Here is a 26,635-nt window from a genome sequence, read left to right on the forward strand (position 1 = left end):
CACACAACCATGAACGGCTCTTCGCCGATGGATCCTCAAATTGTGCGCCTGCCGGACGGGCAGCACTTCACGGTTACTCCCGTCTTTGCGGGTCTCTTCTTCAAGTCGCACGAACTGAGCATGCAAAATGCCTTTCCCATTGGGTGGACCATCGTGATCCGCACTGAGGATGGCGTCGAGGACGGCAAGGACGGGATCGACAAGGATCGTGGCTCGAATACCGACGAAGGGAAGCTGTCTAGTCAGCCAAACCATCAGACCTTTAAGGCGCCGACCCTTCAGAACGACAGCCTTTTCATCTCATCCGTCTCGAACCCATCCGCCTCGGAGTTCAAGCCGGCGGCGAGCCCCACGCGCCAGATCGCCATGATCCTGTGGGTGACTCTCTACTGGTACTTCCACCAGCCCGCCCCTGCAGCGACTCTGACCACCGAGGCCTCCAAGCTGACCCCGGACGCCGGCAAACCGCGGGGCGAGTGGCGCGTACGCATCAAGCGGGACGGCATTTTGCGCGGGCGGAATGTGATGCCCAAGCTGGAACGCATGGGGCTGATCGCGAGCTGGAACTCGTGGGTAGGGACGGCGCCGGGCGAGGACGACGATGACTCGTGGTCCAACATGTTTGTTTCACAACGCATGTTCTGGCAGATCCCCGGCCGCCTGTTCCTCTTCACGCTACAGCCCGTCTGGAAAGGCGCTAGGTCGTATCCCGGATCGCCCGCCTCTAGCCGCCCTGGCTCGCCAGTTGCTATCGAGCGTGCGCAGGCCAAATATCAACCCAGATCCGATCCCGCCGAGACAGACGACCTCCCAGGCACCGCCGGGCCCTCTTCCCTGGCCGCTGTCCCCTCGTTCCCTCTCGGCCCCTTCTTCAGCGCCTCCCACCTGCCTACCTACTATCCACCGGCGCCGCTGCACTATACCATCACCAACCACGTGCGTCACCCGCTGCGGCCCAAGCCACCGCGCATGGGCGAGGTCTTTTACACGCGCTTTGTGCCCTCGGTCGGCCAGTACCTCGCCTTTCGCGTCGCATCGCTCTCCCATGAGCCCGTCCCGTACAGGGGACCGGTGGGGCCGAACCCTCCTGCGGAACGTGGACGCCTGCTAACCATGTCCGACACGGCCCTCCTCGCTGCGTGGCACGCCAACCCGCGCGTGTCCCGGTTCTGGGGTGACTTCTCTGCGTCTATGCTGACCAGCGCCCTGCAGAGCCGCCACAGCTTCCCTGTGATTGGTCTGTGGGACGGCGTGCCTTTCGGGTATTTTGAGATATACTGGGTCAAGGAGGACCTGCTCGGCCGATACGCCGGCTCCTCCATCGATGACTGGGACCGCGGCTGCCATGTCCTGATCGGCGAGGAGTGGGCCCGGGGACGGGTTCAGGCCTGGCTAACGAGCCTTGTCCACTGGTGTTTTTGCGCCGACTACCGCACGATGAGCATTTGTTTGGAGCCCAGAGTCGATAACGCAAGGTAAGCATGATTGGTACCTCAATCGATTCCGGGATAGATCTGCTAATGTAAGATCAGATTCATCCAGCATCTCGAGTATGCCGGTTTCACCAAGGAAAAAGAGGTTTCGTTTCCCCACAAGCAGGCATGGTTTGGGAGGCTGAGGAGGGAATGCTGGGAAGGGCCGGCTCTGTAATGGATTTGTCGTCATTTGAAGGCGATATCATTGCAGGGAAGAATGAGATCAGGTTGGCAGACAACCAGACAGCCTGTTTGAAGCACAGTGCTGTAAGTGTCCTGTCTAAGATCCATGCTTGACCTCAAAATCTCGTACCTTGAAATGTAAACACAACCTTGCCTCTCTGGAGAGAGTACCCGCAGAACTGCTTGATCCTGATAAACGATGACCTGCCCGGTACGTGTGGATCAATAGTCATCCTCTTCATCTTCATCGTCATCCTCCATGTGACCGTATTGGTCATCATACCCCTCCTCGCCCGAGACCCTACTACCCTCATCATCATCGTCAAAGTGGACGTGATAGCGTGTGTCAGGCTCATCATCCTCGTCGCTCCCAGAACTCTCGTCATCTGTCGAGGGAATTGGGTTATTCTGACGGTGAAGTTGCAACTTCTCGGCCAGGGACATTGGCCTGTATTTCCCCTCCGTTTCGGGCTGCTCGCTCTCTTCCTCGGAGTCTGAGATTCCAGACCACTCTTCCTCGGCGCGGTCACCTCCGGAGGCGTTATTTGTGCGGTCAGATTCCGAAGATGTATCATCGGAGTTCACAATGCGAGCACGCTTCCGGGGCTGGATATCATCGTCTGAATCATCGTCCGAATCGGGAACGATAAGACGTGCTCTACGCCGCTTGGTGGTGGCTCTCAGGGTTCCTTGTGAATCAGAGCCAGACTCGGTAGCATCTGATACCCCACGGGCTGCATCATCCTCGGAAGAAGGTTGCTCAGACGAAAACGAACCGTCGAGGTCTCTGGGGCTGGACGGTTCGATGCTATCATCGCTCCGATCGTCATCCTCAGAGGCAAGAAATGAGTCGCTCTCCGAGTAGTAGTCTTCGGAAATGTCGGAGTCGTCGATTCCCTCGCTCTCATACTCGCCCGGATCATCAAGGCGATCCGGTTCCATGGCCACATACTTGCCCAGATCTTCCTTGCCATCCCACGTCTTGAGGTGCTCAAGGAATTCGATCCCCGAGTCTTCGAACAAAACCAACGGCCATATGAAACCACCAAAGTCATATTTACCCAAGTCCGTGCCAATGGCATCTTGGGAAGCATCCAAAAACTCCCTGAGAAGATCATGGGTCTCGAAAAAAGCTCTGGGGTTCGAGATGTCGGGCCAACAATACAACCGCTGCGTGAAGCACCCGTTTCCCACCTCGTCCTTCCAGAAGTGATTGAAGGAGTAACGCTTGATGCGATCCGAGGTGCACCAGGAAATAAGCTTGGGGTTGTTGAACGTCGGCAACGTATTCACGTATACGGTTATGAGATTAGAAAAGTGTTCGAAGGCGTAGTAAGGATATGCGAGATCACTCGGCTCGACGCAGACAATTCGGACATGCTCGGTAAAGCCTGGGCACGATGGGAAGCTGGTGTCCCAGTGCAGTGACCTTCGAATCCTGCGGGCGTTATCTTGGGACTGGCTGTATGGGCTTCGCAAGCTGATGATATCCTTGTAGGCGTTGAACCGCACGACGCTCGTACGGTCGGCACCAAAAGTGAGTGTGTCAGGAAAGGCTCTGATCGCAAATTGGCGACTCTCTTGGTGAACAGATAACACGGCTCTTGCGCGGACGGTAACCTGGTCCAAGAACAGGGAGTCCTCAATCCAGGTCGAGCGCTTGTTCTCGCAGTACTCGAAGTCTAAGACGCGACAGTTGCCCGTCAGGTCGGGGCAAAAGAATTCCCAGACGCGAAATCGGAGCTCTATCGGAAGCTTCATAAACTGTGGGAAGGAATCGTGGCCTTCCGGAAACAAGCCGAAGCTCCCTGGATTACGAATTGGGATCAGCTGGCTGGCTCCATTCGAGTGTGCTGCGGCTGGACGCTGGAGATGTAGGTGATGGGACCAGAAGCCAAACAGCTGGATGAGTTTAACGCTTACAATCAATGCTGCCCTCTTCGCTTCGGTCCGATGGTTCATCCTCCACATCAGACGCCTCGAGGTCGAAGAGGCAGTCGGCTTCCGAACTCCCGTCAGAAACCGACTCCGTCGTGTCCTCCGACTCGTCGGTGTTGTGGTTCTCGGCTACGACGCCGAAATCTTCAGAGCTCTCGGAGTCCGACATTCTTGTCGCGTTCTGTGTGGTGGGATGTTGAGAGTTCGGTGGTTTGAGGATGCTAACCGAATTGTGACGCGCTCGTTTGCATGTGTCGAGGTTCGCGTTTGAGAGGAAGTGCCAAGAACTGGGATCTGCGTAAATTACATAGAAACATTACGGTATGTTTCACGCCTTTCTTGGCCCTGCATGACGGGACGTGGGACAAACAGCAGACCCGTTAACGTACCAGGTAGGTACCTTACCTAATTATCTTTGCATTGCCTGAAGGTCGCGGTGGCAGCTCTGACCTCACATCCGGAAACTACATTGTGGGCAAGGCGTTTTTTGGCTTTGCTTGTCTCACAAGACCCCCAAAGTCTCGAGACCCAGAGAAACGTCAGTCGAGCCACCGCGGAATTTGGCGAGATCTGGCCGCATTACGGACGAGCTCCTTTCATGTCCGGGTGGGATATTGGTCTCCGTTCGCGTCTAGCACCACAGTGCTGGCTAAGTTGCCTGTGCTGAAAATTGAAAAAAAAAAAAACCATTTGCCTGGTCTTGGCCAACGGACAACATTTCCCTGGATCGGGCGCTTGCTTCGGTGCTCGGGTTGGAATCAAAGCCCCATGCGGGGTAGCGCCGCTGCGTCCGCTAGGAGATCGACTCCCGTGCCAGCCATGAATCTGCCGACTGGGTCCGGTCCAACACCTGGAGAGCTACGGTACTGCGAGCCATGACAGTTCCGGGGTCTTCGGCAGAAAATGTATCTACCAGCTTGGAATCCCGTGTATAAGTGGGCGAGATACGCTCTACGTCTCAAGCAGATCCTTGAGTCTTCATCTCCCTGAACTGTCCAACCATTACCGGAGCACTTACAGACTGGAATCCTGTCATAGTCTTGTACAAAGCGTGATGCGACTATCTCATTGACAATTCCACACAATGACCTCCCATCCTACCTATGGCTTGAAGACGCCTGGCTCAGAGGTTGCCCAAGCCTTCGCCGAACGGATTCGGGGGAAGACAAGTGCGCGAATCCACCTTTTTGACGCAAGCCCTCCCAAATTCTATCGCTAACCTCGCTTTGTTGCAGTTCTGGTTACCGGTGTCAGCCCCAAAAGCATCGGCGCGGCGACTGTCCTCAACCTCGCGTCACATGGTCCTGCATTGTTGATCTTAGCATCGAGGACCAAAGCCCGACTGCAGGAAGTAGCGGCTCAGATTGCTGAGAAATACCCAGACACAAGGGTGGAACTTGTCATTCTGGATCTTGGATCACAAAGTTCTGTCCGCCAGGCTGCTGCTGACGTTGCCGCCTTGACGGACAAACTGGACATACTCATCAACAACGCCGGCATGATGGTCACGTCCCGACAAGCAACGCCAGAAGGTATCGAGCAGCAGTTCGGAACCAACCACATCGGCCCGTTCTTGTTCACCAACCTCTTGCTCCCTTTGTTGCGCAAAGCGGCCGAGTCGAATCCCCCTGGAGCTACCCGTATTGTGTCACTGTCCAGTGCTGGACATCGGCTATCCCCCATCAGGTTCTCCGACTACAATCTTGAAGGGAAGCCAGTCCCCCCGGAGGAAGACCATGCCAAGCCTCTCCAAGGCGCCTTCGCCAAGTGTGCCCCTGACGGGTACAATGGCATCGTAGCATACGCCCAGTCGAAAACGGCCAACATCTTGTTCACGGTTTACCTGCAAACGCATCTCACCAAACTCGGAATTGCGGCCTACACGCTCCATCCAGGGAGTATGTGAAATCCTGCCCCATGAGATCAACCCAGTCATGGGGCTCAGTCACTAATGCACTTCGCAGCCATCCAGACAGACCTCAGCCGTGATCAGGACGACGAGCTTAGTGCACAGTTCTACAAAGTGGCCCCATACTGGAAAAGCCCCGATGAGGGCAGCTCCACCACACTGGTGGCAGCTTTGGATCCTGCATTGGATGGTATGTCTGACACTCCCCCACACCGGTGATGACTTCTTCATGCTTAAAGCCCGCTAACTGGTTGAGAAGACGTGAAGGGTTTGTACCTAGTGGACTGTCAATTGGCGGAGCCTGCTCCCCATGCCCGTGATGCCGTTTCGGCTGATCGCTTGTGGAAGCTGAGCGAGGAGCTTGTGGGGGAGACTTTCTTGCTAGGAGCGTGAAACTCTTGGCAGCACAGAAACGACAAGTGAGATGGCATGCGGGGAGGATTTGGTAGACACTTATTGATAAACGTACAATGGGCAACCGACCTTGGGCCTTTAGGGGTGATACCTAGAAGCACCAGAAACACAGTTCGTAATCACAGCATCACCTGATTTGGAGGATTCGTCCAACGGGAAAATGTGCACACGGTGACTATCAGCAAGGACCGAAAACTGGCCACCGCCCCATGTTGGCGTCATACCAGCGTGACTTGATCTGGACCTCGCGTTTGCTCGGGTTAACAGCGTATCCGAAACAGGGCCTGGAGAGGAGGTAGCCACAACGTCGGAAAGGATACTATGACGTTGTCCATCTCTCTGACAAATCCGCCTGAAGGGCTAGGCATCGACAAGCTCAATCTTGTCAGATGCTTACAACGACCCCCTGAAGAGCGACTTGCTGATAACTTGTAATAATCATCAACTCTGCATCGCCGCGTCAGCTTGCGTTTAACCGGCGATATGGCTGAGGATGGCGACAACAAGCCTGTTCCAGAACAGCTTTTTCACACAACGTTGACCGTGGTAGACTACCACGACGAGACCCACGGGTTTACCCAAGATGTTTACGTGCTTGGAACGCACACAAGCCACCCAGCCGCCAAGGCCTTTGCCATGTCGGCGCTTGAGTCACTCGGATATACGCCGGACGACTTTGAAATCTACACGGTCCGCAAGGATATACCGGGGGAGGAGTGGCCCCATGGTGAGAACGTCGTTGCTTACGCAGAGACGCCCCGTGGACAACATTTCTTAGTTGGCATCGACGCGAAACCCAACACCCTGGCCCTCCGAGCCAGGCCGGGTGACACGGTTGAACTTCCCGAAGACCATACCCACCTGCACTACGTCCTTCACAACAAGACCGACTACGATCAAGCGAAAGGCGGGCAGTACCAGACCAGCGACATTCAAGGCTGTTACGCACACCGGGCCTGCGCTGTCGAAGCGGCCAAGTCGATGCTGCGCAAGAACCGCGCTCAGTATGCCCAATACGACGAGCGCGGGGACACCGAGTCGGAGAGTGAGTGGCCGTTTGGAGAAGACGTCGTGGCGCGAGCGGTGGCGCAAACCGGGGAGAACCTGAGCGTGGCGGTGAGGTCGGTGCCAGGGGCGTACAAGAAGCACAGGAAGTCTCAGTGAGGAGTCGTGATGGACAATGAATGGTCGACGAAGTCGAGCATACAACAGAAAATAGATGCATCGGGATGATGAGTTCGTGATCGGGCGATGGAGGTTAGCATGATTTTGGATACGTAGGTTCTGAGAGATAGCTACAAACCCAAAGGCAACAACATATGCAGTAATAAAGTTTGGGCATTGCGGTGCCAACTAGTCATCCCCGGGTGTTCTCGTTGTTATAGGGGTCGGTCTTGAGCCCTCAGAAGTATGATCTGGAATCCTTGTCTTCGGTTCCTGGATTCAAGTACAAGACCGTGGCGGCCAAAAGGGTGCGGGAACGGCTTGAACGGATACTCATCACTCTTTAATAACTTAGGTCCATGAGTCAAGCAAGCTGGCCTATTGACAAGACGTGCAATTCTTCAATTGATCCTCTCAGCACACCTTATCCAGCCGGAAAGCCGATCCAGAGGAGCCTCAAGATCCGGCACCTAATGGATGCTGGTGCCAAGCGGTCACGTGCTTTCGCTCCTCGACGCGTTCAGGCCGACTCCGGTACGTAATTACGCGATAACGTTACAGCACCGCTTGTCCCCACACCACCGACCACCCACGGCCGCCAGACTGTACTCCCACCCGACATACGCCCGCAAAACCAATTCAGCAAATTGAACGACTACCTACCTTGGCAAGAGTCCGAGTTCGAAGCTTCAATAGTCACTGCTGTTCACCGTTGTCAGGCCCGACCGATGCCGTCCGATCAAGAGTCACCTCCAACAGGCTCTAAGCGACCAGCCGCCGACCTCGACCGAGCCGTCTCCCCGCCGCCGATCAAGAGGAAAGCCCAGGTTGCCATCTCGAGTGCGAATACCTGCTCCGTTTTGCGCCAAAATTGCGTCACATTGACTTCTTGATGCAGAGAGCGCTGTGGCAACCTTTTTCACTCCAGCGTCACAAAAGCCCAAGGATCCCACTGTCTGGACAGAGCGAAGTCCCGATGACAAGTCGCCTGCGACATTGCTCGTTGGGAAATACACGCCCGATGATGAGGAATTCAAGACACTTGAGGCTTCCGGCCAGCGTCGCAAGATCGCCGCGTTTGACTTGGTACCTGAGTCAGCCCGCTGCCACGATCATGTTTCGCAACATACTCACCGGTGGTCAGGATTCGACCTTGATCACCTCCGCCTCTGGCAAGCGATACGCCGACGATCCCGCCGATTGGAAGTGGTGGCATAGCTCTGTTCCCGGGCGTCTTCAACAGCTCTACAAAGAAGAGGGGTACGACATGGTCCGGCGCGCCATGCAACTGTCCTGCTAACCACAGGCGCCAGGTATCGCGTCGTCATATTTACCAACCAGGGCGGCTTGACGTTGCACTCCGACCCTAAGTCCAAGACACCAAAGTCAGCAAAGAGCAGAGTCCCCGTGTTCAAGCAGAAATGCGGTGCCATCCTCGGCCAGCTTGGAATTCCCATCACCCTCTACGCCGCGACCGGCTCGGACATCTACCGTAAGCCCCGGCCCGGCATGTGGACCGCGATGAAGATCGACTATGGCCTTGTTGAGTCCGACATCGACCGCGAACACAGCTTGTTTGTGGGCGATGCAGGGGGGCGAACGGCAAAGCTCAAAGGGAGTAAGGCTCTCGCGAAGGACTTTAGCTGCTGCGATCGCGATCTCGCCCACAACATTGGCATCAAGTACCAAACTCCCGAGGAGTTTTTTCTCGGAGAAGAGCCACGCGAGTTTGCTCGGGATTTTGACCCGAGTCACTTCCCATTTGTGGGAGATGAGGACGGAGTAGAGCCCCTCGTCGAGAAAACCAATGACAAAGACATCGTCCTCTTCGTTGGCCCTCCCGGTGCTGGAAAGAGCACCTTTTACTGGAGGTTCTTGAAACCCCTGGGCTACGAGCGTGTCAATCAGGATCTGCTGAAGAGGTATGCGCAGCCGTTGCCAAACGCTCTGGAACTCGACATGTCTGACGGTGGCTTATCGATCCAGTAAGGACAAGTGTTTTAAAGCGACTGCCAAGTTGCTTGAGGAGGGTAATTCTGTCGTCGTGGGTATGTTCGTCCTGACGGTGATGGGGTTTTTTTTCTTTTTCTTTTCTTTTTTTTTCTTTTTTTTTGGTTTCCTTTTTATTTCCCTTTCCTTGCGGCGGATGTGCTGATCGCTCAAAGACAACACGAACCCCGACCCCGACACCCGTGCGCAATGGATCGCACTGGCGCGCAAGCACAAGGTGCCCATCCGGTGTCTGTGGTTCAGGACGCCGCTGCAGCTCTGTGAGCATAATGCCACGGTGCGGTCTTTAAATGAGAAGGTACCTTGCGCTCGTGGTTTGCAGTAGCCAGTGAAGCTATGCTCCGGGATGCTGACTTAAATGTCCTCTTGTAGATGAACCCAGAAGCTCGGCAAGCGCTCCCCAAGCTCGCTTTCAACGGATTTGCGTCGAGGTTTAAGGAGCCAAAGGTCGCTGAAGGGTTCCAAGATGTCATTCCCGTTGACTTCAAGTTCAGGGGCACGAAGGAGGAGTACGAAATATGGGGTCGATACTGGCTGTGAGCGGTCCATGAAAATTTCATGCACGAGATGGAGCCGTCCAATCTGATCTGAGCTGCGAATTGGCCGGGGGCGCCGGCAAGAGAGGACTTGACTCGGGTTCTTCAGCCAGTATGGCACCAAACTCCCTTATCATGGCGGGTTAGAAATGCGCTGCTGAGTCTGGGCCAGCAGTTAACTGGTATGAGTTCATATTGTATTTGGAGTTCGAAAGCACGAGTGCTGAGCCGATGGTTGAACAGAGCCGCTTGTCTTGCCGGCTGTGTTCAAGGCCGGGCAGGCATGTGTTACGATAGACGATGATCTGCATGCCACGTGAAAAAGATTGTGGACTTGACACCATCCATCCCCATGGGCCGAAATCCGACGCACTGGACCTTTCTGTCTCATGACATATGCTACGTAGGTCATCATTTTCCCAGCGCCGGCCAGCCGGGTCCAATATCATGTTACGTACCATGATCGTGCGGCTCCAACGAAGAAACCCAATTTGGAAGTCGAGAGTTGTGGCATGTGCTTGGCGCCCCACCTTTATCAACATGGCAGAGCAGTTTTTTTTTGGCGACCGAAGCGGCAGGATGTGGGTTGCACCGTTGCGCTAGCATAGGTGGTTTGGGTCCGTTCCAACGGGCTCCCGGCTGAGATCCACATATCACAGACAGTAAGCCAGCGGCTTTCTGGGATCGGCAGGTCATTCAACCCCAGACGCTAAGATTTTGCATTTGTGCACAATCCATGCATAACTACGGTAATGCGGACGACATCCTATCCACCATATAGTATACTACTAGTAACACTACCACAGCATGTCCCCTGGCTGCCGGCCGCAAAGATGGGCTCGAGACATGCTCCTCTCAGGCGCTCTCAGGACACGAGATGACGCCCTTGGGACCCTGGCAGTTTATCACCTGCACGTTGTTGGTTTCAACTCCCATCCGGTGAGCAAGAAGCTAGTTTCTCTCCCGGTCTTGCCGTTGAGCATGCCCATCGCTCATCCATGAGCAGATAAGATCCGCGAGGCAGGAGACTCTGCTAAGGTATGATCCGGCGATCTTTGGTGTCCGAAATTTAGTGGCCCAATGTGTAAGCCAAGCTGGTTGGTTGTCTCTGATGGCAGCCGGACTGTCGCCCCATCTCACCCTTGCCTCCACCGGAAGTTTCAGTCTGTCAGTGCATTGATTGGCCAATTTCATGTCAAACCACCTGCCGTTTCCAGGGCAGGTTGGACAGCAACTGGACGTTCAGGTGGACGCCGTTTGTTGATCGCCAAATGAGATCAGCGTCCAGTTTGCGCAGTGGACCCGCAGCAGTCCCAATCCCCATGCGATACCGAGAAGTACAGAGTAACACCGAATGAACATCCTATCGACAACGTTCCCACACGCCGCTGGGGTGTTGCAGCTAGCTCGCCCAGCTTTATCTCCAGCTCTTGTCACCTGTCCGGTGAGCTCCGAGAGGAGCTTGATCCTGCGGCTGTTCATGCCGAGGATGTCACCTTTCTGGTAACCTTCCCTACTTATCAGCGGCGTGTCGCCAGGACCGAAGGTGTCGTAGATAACGTTTACGCCCGCCCCGTGCTTGAGTTTGTCGTCTGAACTTGAGGAGTCCTCCGTCATCTGCGGCAAACCGGACGCCTGCTCCTTCCGGCACACTTTCCTCGGCGGAACAATGACGACCTCTGAGAAGCAGTCTACGCAAACCCGGGGTCGTGAGAGCCTCGAGATCTCGACCCCTGCACCCCTCGAGTTCCCCATGGACAGGCGGCTGAGCACCAGCAGCATCGGCCCCGGTGCTGCCATGGACCATGGCAAGGCCACCGCCACCACCGAGCCGTACGCCGTCGACTCGGAGAAGCAGAGCGAGAAGGTCGGTTCGTTGCACGCGAGCTCAGCACCCGACGAGCCACAGAACTGCGCTTTGGCGCTGTGGCAGCGGCATTGGAAGAAGGTCGCTCAACTAGTTGCCTTCATCGTGTTTACGGCGTTCGTTACCACTTCCCCCCTGACTCTGGTCGTTTGGAAGCCCAATTGACAGAAATCCTCGCGGTTGTAGGTGGTGGATCTATGGCCTCGTCTTCTACCGCCACACTGACGGCAAGGGGTGGCTGATCCCTACCTTGGTGTACATTGCCATCCTCCTGCGCCTTTTCTTCCTCTATGTTCCATCGAGGCTCGCTTTGCGTCCGGTGCGCTTCGTGTGGCTCAACACCGCCGTCCGCGTCTACGATATCATCCCGGCCAAGCTGCACAAGCCGATCGCTGCCGCCGTGTCCGTCGCTGTCTTTCTCATTGGTGCCCTGGTGCCTGAGGAGACGGGCGATAACACACGGGCAAACCGGGCCGTGTCCATCTTTGGACTGGTCATCATGCTGGGCCTTCTGGCGGCTACATCGCGCAACTGGCGCCTTATCCCGTGGCACACTGTCATCGGCGGCATGCTGACGCAGTTCCTGGTGGCCGTCTTCGTCCTGCGCACCAAGGCCGGCTACGACATTTTCAAGTTCATCTCCGACATGGCTCGCGCGCTCCTCGGCTTCGCTGGCAATGGCCTTGCTTTCCTTACCAACGATGCTACCGCCTCGGCACCGATGTTCATCACAGGCGTCATTCCCGCGATCATTTTCTTCATCGCCCTTGTTCAGATGCTTTACTATGTCGGCTTCCTGCAGTGGTTCATCCGCAAGTTTGCTGCCTTCTTCTTCTGGAGCCTGCGCGTGTCAGGTGCTGAGGCCATTGTCGCTGCTGCCACCCCCTTCATCGGCCAGGGCGAATCGGCCATGCTCATCCGTCCTTTCATGGACCACCTCACCATGGCCGAGATCCACCAGATTATGACGTGCGGCTTTGCAACCATCGCTGGATCCGTCTTGGTCGCTTACATCGGCATGGGTCTGAATGCTCAAGCCCTGGTGTCTAGCTGCATCATGTCCATCCCCGCCACCTTGGCCGTCTCCAAGATGCGCTACCCGGAGACTGAGACCCCTATCACGGCCGGCAAGGTCGAGGTGCCTGAAACCGAGGACGACGAGGGCACTGTCAATGCCCTGCACGCCTTCACCAAGGGTTCGTGGTTCGGTCTGAAGATCGGCGCCACCATTGTCGCCTGCATCCTGACCATCATCGCCTTCGTCGGCCTCATCAACGGCCTTCTGGGTTGGTGGGGTGGCTACTGGGGTCTTACCGATCCCAACCCTACCTTGTCCCTTGAGCTCATCCTTGGTTATATCCTGTACCCGGTCGCCTGGCTGCTCGGGGTGCCCAGAAGCGATCTTCGCCAGGTCGGCGAGCTCATCGGCAAGAAAATCATCATCAACGAATATGCCGCCTTCGCTGCCCTGGTCAGCGACCCCCGCTACGCCTCTCTTGCCCCCCGCTCCAAGATCATCGCGACCTACGCTTGCTGTGTACGTTTCACCATATTCCCCGATTCTTCTCCCCATGGAGGGGTAACATGCTAACGTCATTGAAACAGGGCTTTGGTAACATTGGCTCCCTTGGTATCCAGATCGGCGTGCTTTCCCAGATCTCCCCGAAGCGCTCTGGTGACGTTGTCAAGGTCTCTATTTCGGCCTTCCTCTGCGGCGTCCTGGCCACCCTTACTTCGGCGAGCATTGCTGGCATGCTCTTTACGGATTTCATGCTTTAATTAAGTTCGGGTCAGTGGTCAACTTGGCGACGGTCGACTTGTTGGGTTTGAGAACCACCACATCGTGTGGAGAAAAGGGGGTTCCAAATTAGATATCTACTATAATAATGCACATATGATACCCAAGATCATTCTAAAGTCTATAAGCTTCCCGCCGCTTATCTCCGCTGCTGATAATTTTCCATTGCCGGCGCCTACCTCGTGATCTTAGTAATGCCCGGGTCACAATGAGCACCCGCGGAAACAACAGCATGTACACACAGCCAAGCTTCTTCGTTCCATGTGTGGGTTCGAAGCGGCGCCTGTCGATTAAAGGCTGCTGTATGCTGTCTTATATGGCTATCACCGTAGCGGGGGTGCCATTTTTTCTTTCCTTAATTACTATCCTGACATACGCAGTGTGTCAGCGGAGTCACGACAGAACTTACCAGGTGTGAAGCATGGCTTTTGGCTTAAGGTGCCTGGCCCTTGGTCTGAGAAAGTCATAATTTCCGCCACCGCATTACCCCTCTAATAAATCTCCAGAGCTTCTCCACTACAACCCGTACTAGTCTGGTTGGAGACGAGGTAATCGAGATGTTGGTCAGCGAAGTAGCCAAACCCACGACCCAATGGCAATCAAAGACAACGGGAACTAGCTTGGTGTTCATGGTATCGGTGAGAAGAGCCCCCAGATAGATACAATGTCTTTTCTCCCAGAAACCAGCTATAGGCCCAAGATGGCTGTTGCTCGTACCTTCTTCAACCAGCATTGCGTGAGGTATGCAGTGGGAAAAGAGCAACCTTTCCGGCCAATAACAATCAAGACCGCTCGCAAGAATGGACATCGATATCAACCTACCTACAAGCGCGCATTTTCTGGCCATCGGAAAATCCAGAATGAATCTTGAGCTCCAGGTCTCTCCGTCGGCTAGTGCTCCATTGTTGCGGAGTGAGGCGGGCCGAGGACTCCTTTCTCAGGAAGTGGTGAAACACATTTGGACAAACACCCGGGCCCGTTGCAACCTCAAACCTCTTGATACCGCTAATTGGCGCGCAAATGAGCCCTAAATGAGGTAAACGATGCGAGTTTCTTGGACTCAAAATCCGGGGTACTGCTTGGAGGATTTTCGGGGTGTAGGACAGGATGTTTCGATTACCAAGAGAACCTGAGCAACGAGAAAGCTCATGTGTCGCGTTGAAAATCCCCCATCACAATCTAGGAATGAGCAAGTCGGAGGGTCCACTTGGATTGAGAAGGGAAGGACCATGGGAGACTACGGTAGTCAGTCATGCTTGTGCATCAGATGTTGTCGGAGGGTGTATATAGGGTCTCGTGTCTCCGAGATCAGACATCGGGAAACGTACCCAATGTCCCCTCTCCCACCCACTGTCCTCGGCTGAAAGAGTGTTCCGGTACCATGGTTCTGATCTCCAGCATATTCGTGGCTCTCAACCTGCTCCACTTTTCCCGGGGCCTCCCTGAGGCGTGTACCGGAATCTGCAACAATTCCCATGACCCGGCCATCATCCGAAGGGCAGACGGTACATACTTCCGCTTCTCAACCGGCGGAAGGATTGCCATTCACACGGCCCCCAACATCACCGGGCCATGGACTTATCGTGGGCCAGCCTTGCCAGGCGGATCTTCCATCAACCTGGCCGGAAATCAAGACCTCTGGGTATGTTGTAATACCTTGTTCCCCTGACGATAAGATGAACGCCAATCCAACAGCATCGTTTTCTTAGGCCCCTGATGTTGCTCAAGTCGGCAATCAATACTATCTCTACTACTCCGTGAGCACCTTCGGCTCTCAGAACTCAGCCATCGGCATTGCGCGATCGACCAGCCTCGACGCCGGTACCTGGACCGACCTTGGATCGACCGGGGTTGTCTCCAACCCTAGCCTGCCATACAATGCTATTGACGGCAATCTAATCAACGAGGAGGGCACTAGCAACTACTTTCTCACCTTTGGAAGCTTCTGGAATGGAATTCACAGGGTCCGCGTGACGCCGACTCAGAAGCATGGCGACGCCTACCAGGTTGCGTTTGACCCCCGCGATCCGGCCATCGAAGGCCCAACCGTTTTCAAGAATGGCGGCTTCTATTATCTCTTTTTTTCAAAAGGCTCTTGCTGTGGCTACGACAAGAACAGGCCGGCGGCGGGGAAGGAGTACCGCATCATGGTCTGCCGGTCGACTTCGCCTGTTGGTCCCTTTATCGACAGGGACGGCCGTTCATGTCGCAACGGTGGCGGCACGCTAGTTCTCGGAACCAATCAATGGGTGTATGGCCCGGGAGGTCAGGGTGTGTACCGTGACCCCGTCCTCGGACCGGTCAGTGAATATCAGTATGGCTTGCTGTGATGGCGAAGGTGGATCTAACACATTTCTAGATTCTCTATTACCACTACGTCGATACCCGCATCGGCTTTGGGGACGGGCAGAAGAAGTTTGGTTGGAACCGCATCAACTTCTCAAGTGGCTGGCCCGTCGTGTAACATGCAGGATGAAAAAACGGATGGGCTGTTCTCAAACGAAACTTGGCTCAACATGGATGCCCTCAGCCTTGCAAATGCACGCGCCGACACAAACTGCAGCTCACTTGAGTCTACCTGCACAGAAAAGGGGGAAATGCAGGTCAAGGGCGGCACGAGCGTGCTGCAGGACGCTAGGGACTGTGGCGGCGTTTACTTTTTCAGCCTTAGCCCGAATCACTAGTGCCATTTCTCTGCCTTAAGAACCTTGAGTCTGGTTGCTGGGATGGGTCATACATCTTTCTCTTCCTTCATGTCTCTCCGGACACCGTTTGGCAGCTCAAGATGGCGCTGGTTCCGTGGATGCGGATGGGGGTACCGACCTCCATCCTCCGTCTTTTTCTTTTTTGTTTAGTTACGGGGGTATTGGCCCGGTCCCCGATGTGCACCATCCTCCGGAGTGCTGAAGGATACAATCAGCTCAACAACAACCAGAAAAAGTGTGCAGCAGGTACGATCTCATCCGTAGGTTGGATGTCAACATGCGAGAGCAAGGACTGTTTCTGCGTCGACCCTCAATGGCTATCTGATGAGACCGACAAATGCATGCTTGCTCTGGGCTCGAGCAACCAGGGGATGTATAGCCCCGACACCTATAACGGCATCATGAACTTCTTCTGTTGCAGTAGCAGGTATATATGGTGCACTAGCTGATGGCAGCATCAGCGGATCCGTTTTTGCTGTCACATCTTCGCCAACGAGTGCGGAACCTTTCAAGCCCAGTTTAAGTCGGTTGCCAGCCAGAGCATTGTATACACCACCGTTTACACGCCGGCTCCGGCCGCGGCAACAACCACTCCAACGGCTGCACCGGATCAAGGATCAGGTAACCGCCTCATCTTCTTACTGCTACAGCCGGAAGTGGCGCGCTAATACGTTGCTTCAATCATCAGAGGACAAGAATGACAACGACGGTAACTCTGCCACCGCGGCCGTTACCAACCCTTCAGGATCCTCCTCTGCGTCACCACCCGACCAAGCAAGCGGGGGCGGCGACGAAGGCCAGTCAGGCGGGTTGAAGACCGAAGCAATCATCGGCATTGTAGCTGGAATTGCGACCGTTATAGGAACGATCGTTACTGTATATACGTGTTGGTGCAAATAACTCAACGTTTGGCCTGGAAAGAGCTGCGAGGAGTCGGTGGTGCTGACATCGTGTGGTCACCCAAACTACCTGGGCACTCCACCGTCTGCTGCATCTCAGTCTAACTCTTGAGTGTTGCCTCCTTCATCTATAGTTCGAATTCCAGGCTCCCATCGGGTCGTTGGGGTCCTGCGCCTCTCAACTGGCCTTTTCTTTCCAAAAAGATGAACCCGCCAACAGTGTTGTGGCCCCTGCACCGTGCTCCTTCGAACTACTTATACGAAAGCAGCATCAAGGCCTGGGTCTCCGCTGCATCAAGAACCTCGAGGGTGCAAAGACAACCGGTGCTTCTGTGCCGGGCCGCAAGGGGATATCTGGTCACACCAGATGAGGTCGCTAGCCCGGCCACGGAATCTAGGTCACCCGGCGAAGGGGAGGGGGTGACAATAGCAAGTTCAGCGGAGGGCGGCTGCGCATCGCCAATGCTCTATCCTCGGCATTGGATTTGGAGGGTTGTTCGCTGGGATTCTTGTGCTGCTGTGCTGTTCATGATTCTGATGAGGCGTGGAATGTTCAATTGCTGGGAGTGGGCTTGGAGGTGGTTTTGTCACTTGACGTCATCCATTTCACTTTTCCTCGTTGTTTGCTTCTTCCATCACGCAGCCCTGCAGCTGCGCTCCGCCCATGGCCAAGCCCCGGCCTTCACCGCCCAATAACCTACGCCATACCTTCAACTTTGAACGAGACGGAGAACCCCCGATCAAGCATACCTCATCCGGCATCAAAATGACTCGTATCAAAGCCGCTGTCAAGCAAGACCACGCGCTCATCAAGGACCTGTACCATCGTCTTCGAGATGCGGACCCTGAATCCCGAGATCCGGATGAGTTCGTCTGGGCTCTGGGTCGCTATTTGATTGTTGAAGATCTCGTCTTGACCCCGGCACTCGAAAATCACATCGCAAACGGCGGAGCGAGGCATCGAAGACTGTCTAACGATTTTGACAGCGTGAGTCGGCCTTGCAACTGTGGGAGTCTCGAGGACGAGTTCCTTTTGGTTAACCCCACCTGCTGATCCCACCTCGCTGCTGCAGATCACCACGAAGCTGAGACACATGCGCCGTTTTGATCCTTCTGAGCCCAGCTTTGATGCGGCTCTCACGGCCATCTGGGTGGATCTGGAACCACACGTTCGCGAGGAGGCGACGATGGACCTGGACGACCTCGAGCAGCACCTGTCGCATGAAGAGTCGACAGCCCTGGGGAAGAAGTACGAGGATATCAAAGAACTTCTACAGCATCCGTACGGCAAGAATGGTGTTCCGGATGGCGACACGCTGTCCGCCATCTTGGACCTGTCTCGCCAGGAGTTGATGATCAAGATTGGGTTGTTTTAGCTGCCAGTGCATAGTTGCAACGAATCCCCCGGCTTTCACAGCACTCACAACTAGCATATTGACGAAGAATAACACCCTTCAGATGGCGTTATTCCACTATTATACAAAGGTCAATGGGGCTCGCAACATTTGTTGGGGTCATTCAAGTGGAGTTGAAAGCATTTGAGCATTGCCCAACGCCGCCATGTCCTGTCCGGCCAGCTTCAACAGCGTAGCAACACATCCCAACCACGTAGGTCCTTGCCTCACATGCCCACCCTGCCTGGCTCTAATGTTCGACTCGAGGTATCTCGTGCTGAAGGAGCACGCTATGCTCCTTTAACATCGGGACCATCGAGGGGTGTCCTGCTGCCTGCCCCACTACATCTTCGGCATCCTACATCATTCGTCCTTGATGGCGTGACGCAATGGGTAGCGCGAATCACACCCTCCTGTCCTTCCAACCTGAGGAACCTGACGCTTCTCCCGTGACTCCTTGAAGAGGATCCCCGAAAGACAACGATTTAGAGACATCCAGAAATGGGTTGGGTGTCAACCCTTTGGATCTCTCATTGAGAGCATCATAAATATCACACAGGACCTTGAAGCTGAATGAATCAGCGTCCTGATATCATGGACCCGATCCGCCATAACACTACGTTCACGTCGGACGCGGTCAATCGCGACTACGACCTGGCGACCCCCATACCCTCTGATGCAATTGGCCTGCGGCAGAAGCTGCCATCGTATGGAGATGCTCACTTTTCTCTCTTCATGAGAAAGCTCTTCATCAAGGCGATGGGCTACAGCGAAGACGCCCTCTCGAGGCCCATCATAGGCATTGTCAACACATACTCAAGCTTCAACCCGTGCCACGCCAATGTCCCGCAGCTGGTTGATGCCATCAAGCGGGGCGTCCAGCTGAGTGGCGGCCTTGCCATCGACTTCCCAACGATCAGCCTACACGAGTCCTTCTCAGCCCCGACAAGCATGTTTTTGCGTAACCTGATGAGCATGGACACGGAGGAGATGATCAGGGCGCAGCCCGTGGACTCTGTCGTTCTGATAGGAGGTATGAGAACGCATGTGACGCCTCAGCGCGGCGCAAACTGCTCATGATGTCTTACCTAGGCTGCGATAAGACAACGCCGGCACAGCTGATGGGCGGCATATCTGCCAACAAGCCCATCATCCACCTTGTCACGGGGCCTATGATGCCGGGAAGCTTCCGAGGGTCCAGAGTAGGAGCATGCACCGACTGCAGGAGCAACTGGGCCAAGTTCCGCGCAGGTACCATGGATATTGAGGACATCTCTGCCCTCAACGAAGAATTGGCGCCAACGGTGTGTTCCCCTGTGCCTTTGTCAACCCTCTAAAAAGTGCGCGCGGTTGTGAAATGCTAAAGCACACAGGCTGGGACCTGCGGGGTCATGGGCACGGCGAGCACCATGGCCTGTCTCCTCGCCGCCCTCGGTATGATGCCTATCCAAGGAGCCACAGCACCAGCAGTGTCCTCTGCTCGGCTGCGCATCGCCGAGGCGACAGGCACGCATGCTGTGCAGCTGGCAAAGACGCACCTCCGACCGCAGATCATCCTCACACGCGAGTCCTTCCTCAACGCCATCACGGTTCTCCAGGCCATTGGCGGCTCGACCAACGCCGTCGTCCACCTCATGGCCATCGCCAACCGCCACCCAGGTGTAGCCGGCACAATCACGCCTGAAACCGTGGACGAGGTTGGACGCAAGACCCCACTCCTTGTGGACCTAAAACCCAGCGGTGACGGCTACATGACCGACTTCCACTCCGCCGGGGGCATGCCTGCGCTGCTGCACGCTCTCAAGCCGCTCCTCCATCTCGACGCCCTGACCGTGACGGGCCGGACCCTTGGGGAGGAGCTCGCGCGCATCCCGCCTCAAACCCACAGCAGCATTGTCCGCCCCCTCACCGACCCTCTTCACCCCAGGTCTGCCCTAGCCATCCTGCACCGCGGCAATCTCTCCCCAGGCGGGGCGGCCGTGCTCAAAGCCAGCGCGGCGCGCGAACAAAGACTGCTCCGGCACCGGGGCCCCGCAGTGGTCTTCGATGGCGCGGCGGACCTTGCGGCGCGCATTGATGACCCAGCCTTGCCCGTTACGCCGGACAGCGTGCTCGTCCTGCGCGGCATCGGTCCCGTTGGCCACCCAGGCATGCCTGAGGCCGGGCTTATCCCGATCCCGCGCAAGCTCGCGGCGCAGGGGGTCACGGACATGCTGCGCGTGTCGGACGGCCGGATGAGCGGTACGGCGGCGGGAACGATTGTGCTGCACGTGTCGCCCGAGGGGGCGGACCCCAGCTCTGTGCTTGGGGTGGTACGTGACGGGGATGTAATTGTGTGTGATGTTGAGGAGAGGGTGCTGAGCGTGGAGCTGGATAAAGAGGAGATACTTCGGAGGATGGAAGAGCGGAAGCTGAACATGGAAAACAAGGCGCACGAGGAGCCATGGCTCGCCTGCAAGAAGGAAAGGGGATACCGCGGCCTGTATATGAGGGAGGTAAACCAGGCAGAACATGGGGTGGACTTTGGCTTCTTGACGGCTGCTGGCCCTGGGACGACGTCGAATGCTTAAACGGAGGATTTAATGTTCGGAAGGTCCAGCACGGCAGCTGTTTCAATCAAATGAATGGTGACACATGACATTTCCACAGTCACCGCAAGATCGAGAAATCACAGAATGTCTGGGACATCTTGCTCGTAAATAAGGGGGGCGAAGCGTTCTTCTTACCACGCTTCTCTATCTATCTACATAACTAGCTGTAAATACTGGTCGAGTCCATCGACCTACACTAGGCTCCTCGTAGTCGTCTGGTCTTTTTTTTCTGCTACAAAAAGCTCGATTGCTACGTCCTCTTGACCACTGAGTTTCGGGAGGGCGTATTTACTGTGTAGTTAGGAGGTCGACGCCCTGAGTGTTGATGATTTCTCGAATCTATTCAACTCGCCTGTCCATCCTCTTCTTGCTGGACGTGCTTGCTTGGAAATGTTGAGTATTTCCGCGACCAGATGCCTCTGGCTCACCAGCATAAACTTCGAGCGTCGTCATGGCCCATCCTACACTTCGATCAGGCCGAGTTACCCACGGTCCGTTAGGAAGGAGCTTGGCTACATTGATCGCTTCCCCCAGGCTTTCTTTGGATGTGAATGGAACACCTTGGAAATAAGCCTCGCTGCGCACCTAGCAGTTTCACCCGGCACTCTCCACACTCACCAACATCGCAACAACCCCTCTCCTTTGTCCCACAGAGTCATTCTGGCGGCGCCTAGATCATGTTCAGGAACCGTTGATTGGAAGCTTCCCGTTCCCCCGGCTAGGGGGGCACATTCAGCTCTCAAGACCAGTTGGTAATACAGACATGCATGCCTGAAGTCCAACCGTTCCGAAAAAAAAATGCCGAGCCAAGGCTGCATCACAGCCCGTGCTTGTGTAAAATGAATAATAGGGCAAACCTCGAGGCAAGCACCGCAATTGTCAAGCTGTTGGTCTTATTCCAAGGCGGGATGTTGGGCCGTGTACCATGGATATCAGGCCGAATCCGGCCTGGAACGGTACCACCATAGATACCTCCGGGCACCTACAGGAGCAGATTGGTAAGGAACCAATGGTCCGGGATAACATATCCCAGGGTGAAGACGGGAGCCCTAAGGCTGACGCGGGACATCTCTGCTCTCAATTGGGTATTTCAGCAACCAAGAATGGAATTTCGAACCACGTTCACCAACGTCCTGGTCATGTCAAGCCCCGCCCGTTGGATGCCGCCAACGGGAACACTCTCTCCCGGAGCACCGAAACGTAGCATTTTCATGTGCGTAGATTTTAGCCCCGTGGCCATGCGTTGGATAGCATGGGGACAGAAAAACATCGCATGCAGTTCAGGCACACCGAAGTGATGAGTTGGCATTTTTTTTTTTTTTTCATGATGAGCACATCTTGGTTATTCAGCAGCAGCAGCTGGCCCAGCATGCGAAGGAGAGCTTGGCCGTTCGATACGACTGTGGTAATGGTGCAGACAGACCCGGAAAGCCCGATGAAAGCCGCGGGAACAAGAGCTCACACTCGTCAAGGGGTCGCACGGAATGATTCTGAGGTACAATCATCACGACAGGGCCTCGACCACCGCTCCCAGCAGAGTTTTCTGCGAAGCCACCGAACTGGGACCGAAGTCACGCTGATGTAACGTCAGGTCGAGAAAGACGGCCCGCGTCTGTGCGAGCACTGTGCAGCCGGTGGTGGTCTGGCAGCCAACATCAAAGCTGCGGACGGTACCTGACAGATCGCTTGGCCGAGCAGGATACGTAGTGTTGAGGGAGGTGGGGTGGCGAGGGAAACCTTGAAGCGCCTCGCAATGCGAACATCGAGAAAATTCCCCCGTCAGGTACGGGGGGCGATTTTGTTGGCCACACACGTGTTTTGGCCACACACGTGTTTTGGCCACAGCACGTGTTTTGGCCACAGCACGTGTTTTGGCCACAGCACGTGTTTCCGTGAAAATATCTTCAGTGCGATCGAAGCGATCGAAGCGATCGAAGGCGATGGATGAGAGAGGGGCCGTCCCGAAGTTGCCGGGACAGGGTCGGCGAATCCCATGCCTCGACAGCCCTCCTTTCGAGCCGACTAATGCAAGGGACGGCGAAACCTTGATGGTCGGAATGCGACCGAGATGAGAATAGTTTTTTCTCCCCTCCCAACCAGCACATACGTGTACACCGTAGCAGCGTTTCAGTCGGTGCGCGGTAAGATTGGGCGATCCCCAATAGCAGCCAGACAGTCGTCGTTAGGTTGCCCCGATATCGACGTCGCGTTGCTGGAGCCTCGCGCGAGACCGGTGTGCCGGCAGTTCAGAAACAGCGGCGCTGCGCGATGGGGGCCCGAGAGGTGAAAAAAAAAAAAAAAATTTTTCTGCCAACGACAGCACGAAAAACGTAACAGGGCCAGGATGAGACTTGGTGCTGAGGGGCTGGGCACGGCAGCGGCAGTGAGCCATCCTGCATCGCCAGCAATCATGGAGGGTTCTCGACCCAATGTGCGCACCACAGGCTACACGTACCTTGATGCGCACACTGCGGGATATCTTGCACATCGGGCCTTTCCCACATCAGGCGAGCCCCCATTCATGCACGATCGCACTTGTCGCGAGGGCTGGTGTATCAAGTGGTGGGTGAGACGTTTCTCGCGTCCCCAAGAGCGCGTACGGTAGGTGTATCTGAAGGGCCGTGGCGGCGGCCACTCCCGAACGGCGCGACGAGAGCGTCGTCGTGGGTGCTCTCCTGTGTGACAATCTCTGGCATGAATCGCGCCATCTGTTGTAAGCCTATGGAGTCTGCCATTGTCAAGGCGGTTGACTCCATGACGCGATAAAAATCGGGGGGAAGCTCGAGTGGCCCAAAGCTGAAGCTTACCTAATGGGTGCCACTTCATCTATCCACAAGGTAGTGCACACAGCAGGAGCGGCGGAGGCGGATACATATGGACTTTGTCCAGTTGGGTACACCTTGCAAGGCTGTCGCTGGAAATCAGGTACTACACAGTATACTATACTGCGTACTATAAGCAAGGGACCTGGTGTGTAACAAGCAAGACAGGTGCAGAGGGCTGAGGCCGCAGCCAAGACACCTGCAGGCGCAGGCGAAGGTCGAGAAGAAGACGCACACTCCCGTCCTGCTGTCTGTCGGCCCCAAGATGGAATCCGGCGGGCAGCGCTCGTCGATATGGATGATGGCCAGGTTCAGCGAGTCATTGGCGTTCGTCAGGCGGGCTGGATGCGGAGGCAGGTGGAAAAGTCGCCGCCGCATGCTTTTTGTGCCAGGAGGGCTTGGACAGAACAATGGGCCAGGCTGTGGATGTGGACCTTCGGAAGACGAAGGTGGCTCCAGCGCGTGCTGGGTCCATCCCGGCGATGGGAAAGCCTTGGCAAGCGGGTTCCCACCGGAACGGAGCCGATTTCTTGATGTTGCGGATGGCTACTGGCGTACCACCCGCATCAAACGACGGGATCACCTCATACAGCCAGTTCTCCCAACATGAAGTGACCTGGGAACACGTGTTGGTCAAGCGGGGATGGCTGGGACTGCCTGTCCGGGCCAGAAGCTGTGTTTTTGGGAAGCCCCTACTTACGGCTGTGTAGCCTATGGAACTAACGCGTGTGAGCTTACTCAGTGCCAACATCAAGCAAGGTACCTGAACCATCGACTCGACGTCATGCTCCCAGCCGACGACGGGCCGCGGCCAGGCGGCTACCGCCCTCTTCCAGCCAGCCTCCCAACCTTCTACAATTGGTGAGACATTCTGCACCATCCGCCCGGCAAGAAGGGAGGGACCACACTCGTTCGACAGCCCGGCTGCCCGAACCAGTGCGTAGATTGTTTGCATGTCGATTATGGCACGAGATGAGTCGTTGTCACGTTGGGAAAAACCACCACTTACCCGAGCTCACGGAATGCCGTCGAAGGGACGCTCTTGTGGAGGCGCAGAGCCTTGCGAGCGACTCAGTCAGAGGTCAATTATTAGCCTCCTTTTTCTTTTTGTCGTTCTCTTTTCATCCTGGTGCTCTTTCCGTTTCTGTCCATTTTTCCCCTCTTCTCCACTTGGCGACACTTCGTCCTTCCGGGCGGTTTCGCAGCACCCGAACCCGAGCCATCACCTCCTCGGTTTCTCGTCGTTCACCTATTGGCCAACGCAAGAAACGGTGTGGCACAGTGGCTGCAGCAATACCCCCAGGGCTTGTTTGCCCCGATCAGACCAGTTCCCCATCGGCTTTTCCTGGTTTGCATCCGGGCCGCCGTTTGATCGGGGAACCTTTCCCCTGTTCTGCCTGAAGCGACCGCCTCTCGGCTGGGATGAGACCTGCAACCCCTCCAACACTCACCAGCTCACAAGTCAACGCGACTTGCGATTGTCACCCGATGCCATCACCCTGGAACAGGGAGGGTTGGTTTCTCACAACAGGCCTCGGTTGTTGCCTGACTCCTCTCGCCTACCCGTCCACGGTCCAAAACGCCAAAGGGCCTACGGAGCAGAAGCGCCGGACCCTTGCAAGAACGGCGAGTCGCCATCACAGCCAACACGTGAAGAGAACACGGGCAGGAACTGTGATGTCAGGCACCATCACTTGAATGACATTGCCTCACGTGGCAGCAGAAGAGCGCGAGCAAACGGGGAACCACCAGGTCTCGCGCCGTGACCTGCTTTCCAAGGGCTAGCCCGCCGATGCAGGGTGCTCCTCCACCCGCGCGCCACACAGCCCGGCTGCCCAACCGGCTCACGCCGCAGATTTGGCGGTTTTCGTTAGCCGGCGCTGTGATTCGCGGGCTTAGCTGTCGGCCTAGCGATCGATTGGCTTCTGGCGGCTCCGGCTCCGGCGCCCCAGGGATCCCCGTCAGGCTGGTAGTGGCCGCACCATCCAACCACCCGCCTCCCCGCCAAGTCAGATCCCAACCCCACGCCGACCGCATCGCAGTCCACAGTGCCCGATTACACGTGGTGCCAGTGGCAGTATCATGGGTAAACCATGAAAGCACTCCGCTGTCCGAGGAGTGCTGGAAGGTTGTTTGTGCAGGTTGAGACGGGGATACGCTGCTCTCAGGCTCTTGCAAACGGCCATGCGCCTCACGCGTCTTGTTCCAGGTTCTCTCCACCAGATGACCTGCCACCCCGCAAAACCTCAAAAAGAGATAGATGCCAAAAGAACGTCTCGATGACATGCGAGGACCAGCTAGCCTCTCCTCTGCCTGACTCGCAGCTGAGACCTCCGGATAGCTGTGCCTCATTTGTCAAGCAACGTTTGCGAAACCGTGATAACAAAACAAACGCGGGGTTCGAGGAGCCGGTTCCTGTGCGACTACTTGTACGTTGTCCCGTGCAGCGTTGGAGAAGAGACAAACGTATAAAACAAACGCGGCGCAATCCTTGGAAACCCCGGATCAAAAGAACTCACGTCATCCTTGTGTCGACACGACCCTCCCCCTTACAACCGTCCGCGGCGCGCTTCGGCGTAACGCTCGGGATTTGTTGGTGGCTTGCCTCCTCGAACGCACGGCGGGGGAGTGAAAGTGAAAAAGAAACTGACCGGGCCGCGCGCTTGCTTCGCCCGGTTGACTTGACACTATACAGTCACTAGTTCCAGACTTTCGCTCCAACTGCCGCGCCGGGCCCCCCGCTGCTGGGCTGGCTGGCCGAGCTTCCGCCGCCAGCCATCTGGTCCACCGGCCGGGAATTCCAAACGGCCCCGCAACCTTTCGCCAGACGCACGGATTACAGCGCCCTCCTCCCCCACCATCCCTGTCGGGTGCCACAGATCCGGCGGATCGCGTTGGCGCTGGCCTGCGAAGCTCCTTTTGTGGTCGGT

The 26,635-nt window shown here is 55.9% G+C and overlaps 9 protein-coding genes across 9 annotated transcripts; 8 read left to right on the forward strand and 1 right to left on the reverse strand.

Annotated features, from left to right (window-relative positions):
- Positions 1 to 9: 9 nt before the first annotated feature.
- On the forward strand, positions 10 to 1,650 carry VTJ83DRAFT_8 (uncharacterized protein; the record flags this gene model as incomplete). The annotated part of the gene is made up of 2 exons (XM_071014482.1): positions 10 to 1,475; positions 1,533 to 1,650. 2 exons carry the CDS (start codon positions 10 to 12, stop codon positions 1,648 to 1,650), a joined length of 1,584 nt encoding a protein of 527 aa, XP_070869361.1.
- Positions 1,651 to 1,880: 230 nt separating this feature from the next.
- On the reverse strand, positions 1,881 to 3,765 carry VTJ83DRAFT_9 (uncharacterized protein; the record flags this gene model as incomplete). Its single annotated transcript, XM_071014593.1, has 2 exons — positions 1,881 to 3,466; positions 3,582 to 3,765. The coding sequence occupies 2 exons, from the start codon at positions 3,763 to 3,765 to the stop codon at positions 1,881 to 1,883; spliced, it is 1,770 nt and encodes a 589-aa protein (XP_070869362.1).
- A 915-nt stretch (positions 3,766 to 4,680) lies between these two features.
- VTJ83DRAFT_10 (uncharacterized protein) lies at positions 4,681 to 5,898 on the forward strand (the record flags this gene model as incomplete). Its single annotated transcript, XM_071007110.1, has 4 exons — positions 4,681 to 4,765; positions 4,832 to 5,494; positions 5,561 to 5,695; positions 5,765 to 5,898. 4 exons carry the CDS (start codon positions 4,681 to 4,683, stop codon positions 5,896 to 5,898), a joined length of 1,017 nt encoding a protein of 338 aa, XP_070869363.1.
- Positions 5,899 to 6,402: 504 nt separating this feature from the next.
- On the forward strand, positions 6,403 to 7,083 carry VTJ83DRAFT_11 (uncharacterized protein; the record flags this gene model as incomplete). Its single annotated transcript, XM_071007221.1, has 1 exon — positions 6,403 to 7,083. The coding sequence occupies one exon, from the start codon at positions 6,403 to 6,405 to the stop codon at positions 7,081 to 7,083; it is 681 nt and encodes a 226-aa protein (XP_070869364.1).
- Positions 7,084 to 7,811: 728 nt separating this feature from the next.
- VTJ83DRAFT_12 (uncharacterized protein) lies at positions 7,812 to 9,633 on the forward strand (the record flags this gene model as incomplete). The annotated part of the gene is made up of 7 exons (XM_071007332.1): positions 7,812 to 7,923; positions 7,982 to 8,169; positions 8,228 to 8,343; positions 8,397 to 9,005; positions 9,070 to 9,131; positions 9,249 to 9,391; positions 9,466 to 9,633. The coding sequence occupies 7 exons, from the start codon at positions 7,812 to 7,814 to the stop codon at positions 9,631 to 9,633; spliced, it is 1,398 nt and encodes a 465-aa protein (XP_070869365.1).
- A 1,665-nt stretch (positions 9,634 to 11,298) lies between these two features.
- Positions 11,299 to 13,275, forward strand: VTJ83DRAFT_13 (uncharacterized protein; the record flags this gene model as incomplete). Its single annotated transcript, XM_071007443.1, has 3 exons — positions 11,299 to 11,612; positions 11,683 to 13,033; positions 13,102 to 13,275. The coding sequence occupies 3 exons, from the start codon at positions 11,299 to 11,301 to the stop codon at positions 13,273 to 13,275; spliced, it is 1,839 nt and encodes a 612-aa protein (XP_070869366.1).
- A 1,400-nt stretch (positions 13,276 to 14,675) lies between these two features.
- On the forward strand, positions 14,676 to 15,758 carry VTJ83DRAFT_14 (uncharacterized protein; the record flags this gene model as incomplete). The annotated part of the gene is made up of 3 exons (XM_071007554.1): positions 14,676 to 14,936; positions 15,004 to 15,594; positions 15,654 to 15,758. 3 exons carry the CDS (start codon positions 14,676 to 14,678, stop codon positions 15,756 to 15,758), a joined length of 957 nt encoding a protein of 318 aa, XP_070869367.1.
- Positions 15,759 to 17,664: 1,906 nt separating this feature from the next.
- VTJ83DRAFT_15 (uncharacterized protein) lies at positions 17,665 to 18,274 on the forward strand (the record flags this gene model as incomplete). Its single annotated transcript, XM_071007665.1, has 2 exons — positions 17,665 to 17,886; positions 17,972 to 18,274. 2 exons carry the CDS (start codon positions 17,665 to 17,667, stop codon positions 18,272 to 18,274), a joined length of 525 nt encoding a protein of 174 aa, XP_070869368.1.
- Positions 18,275 to 18,886: 612 nt separating this feature from the next.
- VTJ83DRAFT_16 (uncharacterized protein) lies at positions 18,887 to 20,862 on the forward strand (the record flags this gene model as incomplete). Its single annotated transcript, XM_071007776.1, has 3 exons — positions 18,887 to 19,325; positions 19,385 to 19,596; positions 19,666 to 20,862. The coding sequence occupies 3 exons, from the start codon at positions 18,887 to 18,889 to the stop codon at positions 20,860 to 20,862; spliced, it is 1,848 nt and encodes a 615-aa protein (XP_070869369.1).
- Positions 20,863 to 26,635: the final 5,773 nt, after the last annotated feature.

The sequence above is a fragment of the Remersonia thermophila genome, chromosome 1 (genome assembly GCF_042764415.1).
Source record: "Remersonia thermophila strain ATCC 22073 chromosome 1, whole genome shotgun sequence".
NCBI classification, from domain to species: domain Eukaryota; kingdom Fungi; phylum Ascomycota; class Sordariomycetes; order Sordariales; family Chaetomiaceae; genus Remersonia; species Remersonia thermophila.